This window comes from Populus alba, chromosome 12 (genome assembly GCF_005239225.2).
Source record: "Populus alba chromosome 12, ASM523922v2, whole genome shotgun sequence".
In the NCBI taxonomy this organism is placed as follows: Eukaryota; Viridiplantae; Streptophyta; class Magnoliopsida; order Malpighiales; family Salicaceae; genus Populus; species Populus alba.
In genome coordinates, this window is record NC_133295.1 from 5,811,661 (window position 1) to 5,825,570 (window position 13,910).

At 31.8% G+C, this 13,910-nt stretch overlaps 1 protein-coding gene across 1 annotated transcript; it reads left to right on the top strand.

The window, feature by feature from the left end:
• Positions 1–8,677: 8,677 nt before the first annotated feature.
• On the top strand, positions 8,678–12,690 carry LOC118030198 (uncharacterized). Its single transcript, XM_035034193.2, has 6 exons — positions 8,678–9,074; positions 9,491–9,633; positions 10,321–10,464; positions 10,891–11,076; positions 11,456–11,580; positions 12,090–12,690. The coding sequence occupies exons 1-6, from the start codon at positions 8,840–8,842 to the stop codon at positions 12,313–12,315; spliced, it is 1,059 nt and encodes a 352-aa protein (XP_034890084.1). The 5' UTR covers positions 8,678–8,839; the 3' UTR covers positions 12,316–12,690.
• The last annotated feature ends 1,220 nt before the right edge of the window (positions 12,691–13,910 follow it).

The following is a 13,910-nucleotide window of genomic DNA, read 5'->3' on the forward strand; positions in this document are numbered from 1 at the left end:
CTTTATTCTTATGTTGATCCTAGACATAGCTATTAAACCTGGATCGGCCTAACAGGTCGACTCAAGACCCAATCAGCCCTGTGGCTGGACCGGTCCGGGTAAGGTTAAAGACCAGCAAGGGCAAAAAAACAATCAAACCCGGTTGTCTCACCAGGTCAACTCATGACCCGGGCGACCCAATGAAACCTGGTAGAGTTTTTTTTAATGTGTTTTTTCTCCTAACCAGAGACCTCTCTTTTTATATTTTTTTTAATTGATTGTTGTTAACCATTTTCAAAGTTCACTATATAAATACTAGAAGAATGTTTTGTTTTTTCAATGTGGGATTTGAAGCTCTTTAGTACATATATTATGTTCACAAAAACAAAATTATTTTTTTAAATGTGAAATTTAAAAACCTTTAGTATATACTAGTTACATGACTCGCGCGATGTCGCGGGTTATTTATTTCGTATAAAAAATATATAAAAAAAGTTAAAATCTAAAAGTGTTAAGTCTTTTTTGTGAATCCATACCCAAGAGTCTTGGGTTTGGCTACAACGCCTGACCCAAAAGTAATATTTATAATATTAATAATAACATTAAACTTACATGACTCAAGTTTAAGTAGGTCTGGCTGCAATATCAGACCCAATAGTCTTGGATGTGGGTCTGACTGTAAGGTCGTGTCATAAAAGTGTGACAAGAAGAAGAAAAAAACTAATGAAAAAAAGAAAAAAATATATGAATTAACCCATCAAACCTAGGATTCGTGTCGTGAAAGTTTGATAACTAAATAAAAAACAAAATTTGACGGGTTACCCATACTTAACCAGGTTAACCCGTCAAACCCGGGATCCATGTCATGAAAGTTTGATAAGTAAATAGAAAAAAAATTGAACATTAACAAACTAAATTAAATGAAAAAAATTAATTAAAAAAGAAAAAAAAACAAAAGGCATCAATTTATATAAAAACAACAAAAAAACAAAAAGAAAAAAAATCAAAGGCTTCAGCCAATAATTAAATAAAAAAATTAATATTGATGAATGAAATTAAATAAAAAAAATATTAATTAAAAAGAAAAAAAATAAAAGAAAAAAAATTAATGAAGAAAAAGAAAAAAAAAATCTAAATTAACTGGGTTAACCCATCAAACCTGAGATCCGTGTCATGAAAGTCTAATAACTAAATAGCAAAAAAATTAATATCAACAAATTAATTAAAAAGAAAAAAAAAAAGCATCAGCCTTTTCACCGTGAACTGCACTGTGCAGTCCATTGTGAAAGGCATAAAAAAGAAAAAAAAAAGCAAAAAAAATAAATAAAGGTATCGGTCCTTTTTATTGTGGACTGCATACAATATTAAAAGATGAGATCGGAAGAAAAAAACTAATAATTAAAAAAGAAAAAAATCTAAATCAACTAGGTTAACTCGTCATATTTGAGATTCGTGTCATGAAAGTATGATAACTAAATAGAAAAAAAAAATAATATTAATGAACTAATTTATAAAAGATCTTAATTAAAAAGGAAAAAGCAAAAAGGAAAAAAACCCACAGGAAGAAAAACACTAATGAAGAAATTTTTTTTGAATCAACTGGGTTAACCCGTCAAACCTAGGATCCGTGGATGAAAGTCTGATAACTAAATAGAAAGAAAGTTAATACCAACAAACTACAATAAAAAAATAAAAAATAAATAAAAAAACAATGAAAGAAGACAAAAAAAAAAAAAAACTAAATGCATCAGCTTTTTATTGTGGACTGCACTGTGCAGTCCACAGTAAAAAGCTTAAAAAGGAAAAGAAATAATAAAACAAAAAAGGCAGACGTCACGGCTTTAATTTTTTTCTTTCATAAAAAATATCAAAAAAGGCTAAGATTTAAGAGTGTTAGGTCTTTATGCAAAGATATACCCAAAAGCCTTGAGCTGCAACGATTGACCGAGAGTAATATTTATAATATTAATAATAATATTAAACTTACATTACTCAAGTTTAAGTGAGTCTGGCTGCAACACCGGACCCAAGAGCCTTGGATGTGGGTTTGGTTGCAAAATCGTGTTATAAAAATATGATAATTAAATAGATTAATTAAAAAGAAAAAATAAAGAAAAAAAACTAATGAAGAAAAAGAAAAAAAATCTGAATTAACTTGGTTAACCCTTCTAACCAGGTTAATCCGTTAAATCTGGGATTCGCGTTATGAAAATTTGATAACTCAATAGAAAAAAAAAATTGACATGTTAAACCAAAATTAACTAGGTTAACCCGTCAAGCGGGGGTACGTGTCATGAAAGTCTAATAATTAAATAGAAAAAAATTTAACATTAACAAACTAAAATAAATGAAAAAAATTAATTAAAAAGAAAAAAGCAAAAATAAAATTCCGGGTTCACTCGTCAAACCAAGTTAACTCGTCAAACCCGAAATCTGTGTTATGAAAGTTTGATAACTAAATAAATAAAAATTTAACATTAACAAACTAAATTAAAAAAAAATCATTAAAAGAAGAAAAACACAAAGAAAAAAGAAAAAAAAAACCTTAAAGGCATAAAAAATTAAAAAAAAAAAAAAAAAAAGACTGCTCAGCGTTTCACTATGGACTGCACAGTGAAACACTAAGCAGTTTTAGTATATTTTCTAATACTTAATGTTCAAAAGAAAAAATTTATTTTTTTAATGTAGAATTTGAAGACCTTTAGTATATATACTTTATGTTCACAAGAAATAAATTATGTTTTTTCAATGTGGAATAAAAAAAAATTAGTTTAAATACTTCAACTTAAAACGATAACACAATATCTTTTCAATATGAGATAAAAATATTTTTTGAAATAATCTTTTAAATTTATTTTTTTATAACATGTATAGTCTATATTCACATGGATTGTTTTTTTATTTTTTATATAAAATATTAAAACTTTATAAAAAAAATTCAAAAAAAATCGGGTTAATTCGAAGTTAACTCGGGTCAATCTATGTAACCCGGGACCCCACTCCTTGACTGAGTCTACCCCCAAGTCAGGTTTAACAACTATGGTCCTAGGTAGCCTTAATCTCATCTCTTATAAATTTCACCTTTTCTGAAGTGATATGTAGTAATTCTGGTCCATCATTTTCATGTCCATAATTGTTTACAAGCAAATAGGGGTCCAAAATTGTCTACCATACAAAGCTTTATAGGGAGCCATCTCTATGGTTGACTGGTAACTATTATTATAGGTGAATTCGATTAATGGCAGATGTTCCTCCTACTTTCCCCTAAATTCCAGTATATATGCTCTCAATAAGTCTTATTGAGTTTGAATTGTATTATCTGATTATCCATTAAATTGTGAAAGAAATACTATGTTAAAATTTACTTTTATCCTTAAAGTATGTTGAATAATTAGCCATAGTCGTGAAGTGATCTAAGGTCCTTATAAAAAACAATTGATATTGGTACCTTATGTAGTCTCACCACTTTATCCACATATAATTTGGCCAACTTATCTATTGAATATGTCATTTTCATAGGCAAGAAAAGTGTCAACTTTGTCAACCAATCTATTATAATCCAAATTGCATCGCTACCTTTTCTCTCTCTTGGTAAACCGATACGAAATCCATAATGATGTCTTCCCTTTTTCATTTTAGTATTAATAGTGGTTGGAAAGGTTCATATGGTTTTTAATGCTACACCTTTACTTGTTGGCAAACTCCACATTTCGCCACAAATTCAGTAATTTATTTCTTCATGCTCGGCCACTAATATAATTCATTTAAGTCCTTATACATCTTAGTAATCCTTGGATGTACCACAAATCTCGATCCATGGGCTTCTTTTAGTACCTCCTCTTTCAAAGCTTTGTCGTCAGGTATATACATTTGTCTATCCATTGTTATCACCTTATCATCCAAGACTCAAAAAGGTTTCTCAACCCCTAATTTCATTTTATCTCACTTTGTTCACTTTAGTGTCTCTTTGTTGAACTTTTAAAACTCTATCTTGTAACACAGGTCATACTCTTTTGCGTGTTTGGGAGTGTGGTTGCTGTTGCTTTTTAAAGTGTTTTTCACTTGGAAAAACATGCCAATAAATATTTTTTTTATTTTTTAAAAATTATTTTTGAGATCAGCGCATCAAAATGATTTGAAAACATCAAAAACATATTAACTTAAAGCAAAAAAAAAAAAATTGAATTTTTTGAAAAGTACTTTTCCACCACAATGCCAAACACCCCCTTGAGCTAGCAATAAACCTAGGCTCAATTTCAACCTTAGCATCAATATTTTTCAACTCTATCAATTCCCTTTTATCCTCCTCCTCTATCATCTCCATTCCCTTTTATTTTTCAACCTTATCATCACTTTTAATTTACTTAAACAATTAAAATAAGTACAGTAACATGTTTTAACATAATTCATCATAAGGTCTTGTTCGGTTACCATTAACATAATCTATATCAACATGCATATCAAATTTCCTTCTTATATTTGTCACCATATAAATTTTCATTTTCAAATGTTTATCTAACAACTTAAACTAGCCAATGTAAATCGCTTTGCTTATTCAATCAAAACTATCATCTTTTATTTAGTTCATTTCAAATTAAATTTTTCATCCAATTCCACGTTTTCCTGATTCTATTAACAAAGAAAATCCCACATAATCTCGCACATGCAACCATTTCTTACACTCATTTTCATTCTCATTACTTAAAAAAAATCAAAACTTTAAATCAAGAGTAATTTCAAATATGAAACTAACTAATTTCAGATGGTTTGTCATAATCAACTTTGAACACTATTAAGTGTTTTAATTATAATTAAATTTCAAAAACTTGATTATATGTAGTTTATTTATTTGGAAAGCTAAATTTTTTTCTAAAACTTTGATGAAAAACACGAGACATATTTCTTCCATCTAGACATCCAAAATCATTAGTTACAACATGTGAAAAATGTCTTGCTGCTTTTGGTTTAGACCTATCTTTGGTTTTTATTCTATATTTAGAGTTTTATAACTCCAATATATGCAAGATCATTTTTGTTGGAAATTTAACATCCATAGCTATAATTTTCATGTAGTGTTGAGTTTCAAATTTCATCACTTTCCTGCCTAAAATGTCCCTAGTTGTTATGTGTTTCGTCCATGAATTTTATAATCAATGAAATATCCTAACGCTTTAATCTTTTATGACAAGCGTGTGTGTGTGTGTGTGTGTGTGTGTGAATTCAAGCATCTATATTCAATTTACGCAACATTCATGTTAATAAAATTTCCGACTATGCTACAACATTTCAATCAAAATTTCAAATTATAATTCAATTCTTTCAAAAATCATTTCTCCATGTAAAATACATTAGGTCACAACAATTTCACTCAATTACAAGCAATTATACATCTTGAGCCTAACTTTTCTCTTTGGTTGGCCACTTGGGTTCTCAAGGACCTTATGTTTTTCTTCATCAATTTAACTAAATTTAACACCTAACACAACCTAATCTAATTAAATTTGATTAATTCATAGTCAATTTGCATTTCCCCACAAACTTTTCTATAAACCCTAACCTAAATTTCATGATTTCTACCTCAAATGTTATTTTAATTGTATGAAATTGCTAGAGTATGTCTAAAACCTCTTACCAGACATTATTGAAGTCTTTAAATCTCAAACAGTAAAAAATCTTTTGAATTCTTTTTTTTCTTCCTTGATGCCGTGATTGTGCAACCCCTCTTCTTATTTATTTTACTTCCTTTTCCAACTTAATTAAGTGTTTAAAGGTGTGTGTATGTGTTTCCATCAATGCCTCCATAAATCCCTTGATTTTCTCTTGGTTTCTTTAAGATTTTTTATGAGAAAAAATGAAATCTTCCTCTTTTCTCCTTTTGTTTGTAGCTGTCGACTTAAAGAAAAGAAAATCCCCCAATGACGGCCAAAGGCTCTTGGGTCTGCAATGGCTGCTAGACTCAACATTCTTGGGCATGCATTGATGTCAAACCCAAGGCTTTTGGGTCTGGCATGACCCCTAAACCTAAGGGCGATCAAAGGCTTTTTGGTCTGCAATAACCGCTAAACCCAATGCTCTTGAGCATGCATTGACACCAAACCCAAGGCTTTTAGGTCTGGTATGGCCCCCAAACCTAAGGACGACCAAAGACTCTTGGGTCTGACATTACCTCCAACTTCAAGGTGCTTGGGTCTAGCATAACCGCGAGACCCAAAGCTCTTAGGCATACATAGACGCCAGACCCAAGGCTCTTGGGTCTGCAATGACCTCTAGATCCAAGGACGGTTAACGACTCTTGGGTTTGGCATTGCCACCAAATACAATGTTATTGGGCATGCATTAATGTCAAGCTCAAAGCTCTTAGGTCTGACATGACCCCCATACCCAAAGCTCTTAGGTCTGACATGACCCCTATACCTAAAGCTCTTGGGTTTGGCATGCAATAATGTCAGACCTAAGGGCGGCCAAAAGTGCTTGGGTTTAGCAAGACTACCAAACTCAAAAGGCTTAAAATATTCTTTATACTCTTAATATTTTTTCACATTAAAAAAAAAAGATATTAACCCGTTATAGAGCGCGAGCCAATATACTAGTTTCTAATAAACTTTTGTGAGTTAAATGCTATATTGAACTCTTTAAGAAATATATAATAGAATTGAAATAAAACTACTTATAAGCCAAAAAGTTATAATTATTATAAGAAACTCTAAAACATGTGGGATTTCTATTGTATATGCATTGTGGATCAAGAAACAATTAACTATGGACTTGCACATGAGGGTGTTGTCTTTTCTGTTTGTAAGTTATAAAGGGTTGCTGGGTCGTTGCAGCAGGACCCAATAACGTTGGTTCTTACTGCCACCAAGGGTTAATAGCGTAGGGTCTTGTTGGACCCATTAAAGTTGGCTCCTGCCCCCAACATGACCTAAGATTTTATTTCTTTTTTTTTTCTTTTTCTTTTTCACGGTAAAGAAGAAATAAATAGAAGAATTTTTTTTTTTTTTTGCATTTGAGGTTGAGTTAAATTTTGTTATTAAATCATATTTGTTTTTGCATTTCAAAAATGCTTTTAAAAATTAAAACAAAATTATTTTTTTCTTTACTTCAAATTAAGATTTTATTTTTTTTCTCTTGAATTTTTTTTTCAAAATAAAAGCATTCAGAAAAATTATAATTATAATATTGTTATATTAGAATTGATGGAGCTTTAAATAAATTTTTTATTCACATAAAATGCTTTATATATTTGTATTATATAAGATAATTTTTTAACAATAAAATCCATTAAAAAACAAATCATAAATACTATAATGTAATATCATTTTGGGTCAACACTGTTGGGTCATTCTGCCAAGTATGACCCAATGATACGGGCTCAGATAGGTTTGGTTATTGGGTCATTCTATCAAGCATAATCCAATGATGCGAGATCCTTCTGTAAAGCATGACCCAATAATGCTGGGTCTAGGTGCCCAGCATACCCCAACAATAGTGTGTCTAGCTGAACCAAGACCCATTAAATTTGGGTCCTACTTTCACAAAAACCTAGCAGCGGTGGACCCAGCCCACAACAAGACCCATTGTTACTGTGTATTGGTGATAGTAAGACTAGCAGCGATGAACCTAAAGCTATAAAAAGAACCCATTAAAGTTGGACTCTGCTACCAGCCACAACTGCCAACAGGGCCCATTGCTGCTAGGTATTGTTGTTAGCAAGACCTAGTAGTAGTAGGGTCAAAGCTGCGAGTAGGATCTACTAAGGTTGGCCTTGCTACCACTAGGACCCAGTAGCAATGGGCCCTGTTGCCACCAAAATATAGTAGTATTGGTTGAGTCTATTTCATTTAAAATTCGAGCCTGCAATTGGATCGGGGTAAACCAGTAGACTTGTCAGGTCAACCCGGAATTCAGGCGACCCGACAAAAACTTGATAGAGTCCCTTTTTTTTGAAGTTGTTTTTCTTTTACCTAGAGACTCCTCTTTTTTTATATTTTTCAATTGATTATTAACTCATTTTAAAGTTAACTATATAAATAATAAAAGATTGCTTTATTTTTTCAATATGGGGTTTGAAGCCTTTTAGTATATATACTCTATGTTTACAAGAAAAAAGTTATATGTTTTCAATGTGGAATAAAAAAATCTTTTTGGTTTAAATACTTTAACTTAGAAGAAAAAGATAGTATATTTCCAATATGAAATAAAAAATTTTTTTGAAGTAATCTTTTAAACTTAATTATTTATATATATAGCTTACATCCACATAATTATTTTTTAATTTGTTTATAAAATATTAAATTTTCAATTTTTTTTTTAAATTTTTCCAGTTTGACCCGAGTCCAGCTGTGTAACCCAGGACCTAAACCTCTTAGTCGAGTTAATCTCCAGATTGGGTTTGATAACTATTGTTTTTATAAAAATATATATTTTTATTTGTTATATTTTTTGAACTATTAAAATATGTTGAAAATACCTATAAAAATAACTTTTTTATAAAAATTAAAAATATTTAACCCGTGATAAAACTCGGTGCATGTAGCTAGTAATATAATAAAATAATTTGTTGCCACGGTAGACTGACGCTCTAACATCTATTTTCTTTCATTTTGTTATTATGCATGGTTTTTTTTTTTTTTTTGTTTGGTTTATATCGCTTTTTGAGAGATCCAAGAGAAATAAAAACTCGCAAGTTACTGAGATCGATAAAAAGAAAATACTCAGCAAAATAAAAAATAAAATAAGCAAGTAAATATTTATTTCGTTTTTCCATTCAGAGAACCAAAAAACCCAGAGAGAGGAGAGAGTCCAAGATCCACTCTCCTCCGCTCTTTTACACACACAGAGAAAGAGAGAAGAGAGAGAGATGGGGTGCTCTTTTTCAGGGCTGAATGCATTATACGACTCCGTTAACGGAGGAGGAGATGTGTGGATCAACGAGAACAGATTCAGGATCGTGAGGCAGCTAGGTGAAGGTGGATTTGCCTATGTGTATTTGGTTAAGGAGGTTGTCAACGTCTCTTCTCCTGCTTCTAGTGGTGGTCGTGCTGCTGTCGGCGGTGGCCTCTCTAAAAAAGTCAAGGACAAATCCCATCTCTCTGGTACCTTTACTTCTTCATTCTCAAGTCTTAATTTAAAAAAAAAGATTTTTTTTTTTATTAATGAAACATGTTTTAAGCTATTGCATTTGTATTTTCTTTTCAATTTTGTGATCTTGGTTGCTGAAATACGAGTTTTCTTTGTTTTTTTATTTTAAATGGGGATGATCTGGTTATGGATCTTCAAGTATGGTGTTTCATTTACGTGGAGATCATCGTATGGTGTTTGAGTGATTATTACTCTGATATTGGGTTATCGATTCCTGATCCACAAGATTTTCAATCGCAAATTATGCTATTTGTCATGCGTTGGATATGCCATTTAATTCGAAGAATATGTGTGCTTGCAACTTTGTTTAGCATTTGGAGAACATAATGAATTCAATTACACGTCTGGTCTGACTTTAAATACTGTGCAGTTGATGGAACTTATGCTATGAAGAAAGTTCTTATTCAGAATAATGAGCAATTGGAATTGGTGCGGGAAGAGATTCGCGTTTCTTCATTATTCAATCACTCCAATCTGCTTCCTCTTCTTGATCATGCTATTATTTCCGTTAAGGTAATAACTGCAAGCTGTTCTTCCTTTTCAGATTATTGTAGGTGGATTTCTCATAAAGTTGATGTTGCCTTTGTTATTAAGGCATCTGATTCTCATGGATGGACATGCTCTGACCTTGTGCTTCATGGTTGGGAAACTCTAGAGCTTTTGAGGGTAGAGCTTTCATTTGGTGTTAAGTCAGATTTTTAAGAAAATTGTACCCATGTTCCCTTCTTCCCCTCTGGATCTTGTTTGGAACTTCTTAATGTGTATGAGTTTGTATCTGTGTGTGCATCTCCTGCATGGTTTTCTTATCACACAGCATTTTCCCATATCCAATCAGGGCATAGAACTCTCTAGTCATGAAACTATCACTGCAGAATCACCTTCATCTTCATAGCTAGTAACCTATGCATAGAAGTAATTAACTCATTGTATAACAGAAAAATAGGAGCTTCCATGTAGTTTGTAGTTTTGAAAGTAATTTCTGTGCAAATGTTACATGGGTTGCACACATATTGCTTTGATGAATAGAAACTTCCAGCCACGAACCATTTTCCTAACACGAGGCCAAGATCCTTTAGTTTCATTTGATCAGATTGGGGTTGACTTTTATTTGTACTTCAGAATTAGTGACAAGGAAACTTATTTCAATTCTCTTCTTTTGTACCTTTTACTCAAACATTTTTGTGTCCTTTTTTTTTAAAGGCTACTCAAGAAGGATCTTGGAACCATGAAGCATATTTGTTATTTCCGGTTCACTTGGATGGAACCTTACTGGACAACTCTGCTGCTATGAAATCTAAAAAGGAATTTTTTTCTACCACGGATGTTCTTCAAATATTTCGGCAGGTGAATGGAAATAATATAAATTTATCTTTTATATTGACTTTTTTTGTTATGCAATACATTCCTAGCACAAAGCAGGATCGGCTTCATAACATAATACCCAAGTGTAAGATATCTTTTTGATATTTGGCAATCATTTAAACTTACTGTTACTTGTATGTGGAAATCACTATTTAGTTTTCTACTCGAGTTGGGTCGAGTGTTCCCGCATTTGCTCTTTCATGTCCTAGAATTAATTCAGAGAATGTTTTGTAACTTTTGTCCCTTTTTTATTTACATACATAGTGTCTTTTTGTATGCATAGATATCATACTTTGATATCCATCTACTGTATTGTGTCCTATGCACACTTAAGAAATATTACGCTATACTTTGATATCCATCAACTGTATTGTGTCCTATGCACGCTTAAGAAAGATTATGCTGCAGCTCTGTGCAGGATTGAAAAATATGCACAATCTTGATCCTCCATATGCACACAATGATGTCAAACCTGGTAATGTTCTCCTGACACATAGGAAAGGACAATCACCTCTTGCTATATTGATGGATTTTGGGAGTGCTAGACCTGCAATGAAGCAAATTCGATCTCGCTCAGAGGCACTACAGTTGCAGGTAATCATTTTCTATTCTCTTCCTTTTGCTTTCACTTTTTTTTGGATTATAATTTCTTACTCTTTTATATTAATTTTTCACCAATATTATTTTCAGCAGCCTTCTTAGCACATCCATGTCACTAATATGTATTTTAAGGGTTTCAGTTATATACTTGTACAATCTTTAAAGCTTCATTCTATTTAATGTTTTGTCCAATTTATTTCTGCATTTATTTTTCATAAAAAAAACTTAAAATGTATTTAAAGTATATTAGTATGAATCTATTACACACAAGGAAACTGCCTTTACCTGTTTATTTTAGTTTGTTTAGCATGTGGATTTCTGTAAGATTAGCATCTGCCACTATATCATGACTAGACTTGGCTGGCTAATGTAGGAATGGGCGTCCGAGCATTGTTCAGCACCCTTCAGAGCTCCTGAGTTGTGGGATTGCCCAAGCCATGCAGACATTGATGAGAGAACTGATATCTGGTCACTTGGATGCACACTATATGCAATAATGTGAGGATCATCTTCTTCAGTCATCATTTTTATTTAATTCTCAGAAAGCATTTGTAGCTACTTGTGTTCTGTACTTCTAACTTTTTGCAGTTAACTTTTCAATTATTTTTATACTTGTTCTAAACCACTATTGAGGAACCCAGTGTCCATCTTACCATTTTGTATCATTTAGGTTTAGAATTTTGGTTAGAATTTTTTTTCTTTCAATTTTTATTTCAAAGGTATTGAAATTAGTTTATATGGCATATATGATTAGATATTATTTGTGTGAGTGCAAGCGCATGCATGCTTTGTGCGTTTGTTGCTGTGTTCAATGCACGCATGTAAGCATCATATGTTTTCTGAAACTAGAAAGGATAACTTCACTTCCTTGAACTGTTTGCTTTTCCTCTTAATTATTGTTTGTAATTTCAAAATCTGTTGCCTTGCCCTTTTAAGGTGAAGCGAGATCTTATGTATCTCTCAAATGCAGCTACATTTTTTCTACTTCTAACGGCTGATTTATGCAGGTATGGAGTATCTCCATTTGAATATGCACTTGGAGAGTCTGGAGGAAGCCTTCAATTGGCCATTGTAAATGCACAGATAAAGTGGCCAGCTGGACCCAAACCTCCGTATCCAGAAGCTCTTCATCAGTTCGTGACATGGATGCTTCAGCCTCAGGCAGCGGTCCGCCCTCACATTGATGATATTATAATTCATGTTGACAAGCTGATCTCAAAGTTTTCAAATTGAGATAATAATAAAGAACATAAAGAATATTACATTGGGAATGCAGCGGATGCTTTTGCAGCTCAGCAACTTCCAATACTCCTGTGATTGTGGATGTTTAAAATATTCAAGTGAAAATGGCAGTGAAAACAAGCAGTGGCAGTTCCTTGTTCGAAGGGTTACAGAGATGATTCCTTTTTGGCAGTAGCTGTCAGTTGTGCAGTGGCTTAATTTGTGAATCGTCATCCTGTTTAATTGTACAATCTGTAATTTATGGAACTGGATTGTCTTTTGCACACAAATATTCAAATTTTTTGTTGAAAGATAATAATTGGTGACAGGTACTAGCTTGATGTTTGTGGGACGTGGCATTTTGGATGAAAGGGCAGTTGTTTCTCCTACATTTTTGTCCAAGTTCGTTTATGGAATGATAGAGCATGGAATGAAGAAAATCATCCAAGTTTATCTGGCTTATAAGATCATCATCAGGTATACAAGCAAAGAGAGTTTCTCCCAGGATACAATTATAAATCAACAAAAAAAAATTCATGGGGATATAGGCTTGATAGATTTTTCTCAGGCAAAACAAGCAGCAGCCAGCAGGGCAGTTCGTTTGCAAAAAAAAAATTAAAGATACCTTGAAGCATCAAGAGGAGGTTTTAGTCCATTTAGTTTATGTGCAATGGGGGTTCAATTCAATTTTATTTGGGCAATGAATTTTCAACAAAGCTGTTAATTTTGCATTAGTTTCAGTTAATTTTATTTTTGTATTGTTTCCATGTGCATTGTGGATTCTATACTAATTATGGATTTCTTATTATGTGTGGAAAAATTAATCATTTCTTTTATATATTAGGTTGTCTTATTTAATTTATTTTCATGTTAGGTGACGAGAAAACAAAAAAATTAAAATAAAGAATCCAAGCTTGAAAGGGAAACAAGATGGCGACAAAGCTTTTTAGATTTATAAGGAGAATATTCCAGCAATTTTAATTGTTTTTCAGGATAATTAATTGGTGGCAATAAGGAACAATAAAGACACCAACTTTTCCTTCCAAAATAAGGATAAAATAAAAAGCTACAATTAAAATCATTTTCTATCTTGGAGAGTATAGGGGTGAAAACTTCTCCCTTGATTTTTTTCTTGCATTGTAGGCTATAGATAAGCCTTATATTAGACTTGTATTGTTTTCTTTTCTTCTTCTCTTATCACGACAATATAGAAAATTAACTTATAGGTTTTATTTTTATTATTACAATTATAGCCTAAGACTTGTTTGGGCTTAATTAATATTTAGTTTTTAGTTAAGATTCAAGGCTTGTTTAAATTAATTTTTTAAGCTTTTTAGTATAGGTTTTGGGTCAACTTCTTAAGTGGGCCAATTTAGTCCACAATAGTAGATTTATTAGGGTTATTTTCTAAGAGTATTTAAACTCTTTGTAAGCTTAAATTTCGGCAATCATTGAATAATATCATTTTGAATTTTCAGCTTAGATATTAGAGTGATTCTTGTATTTTTTTGGTTCTTGAAAGATTTAAACTGACTTATCAAAAATTAACTAGTTTTGTGGCATCATTCGATTTAATTCTAATAGTGCTATTGCCTTGTGATATGTTT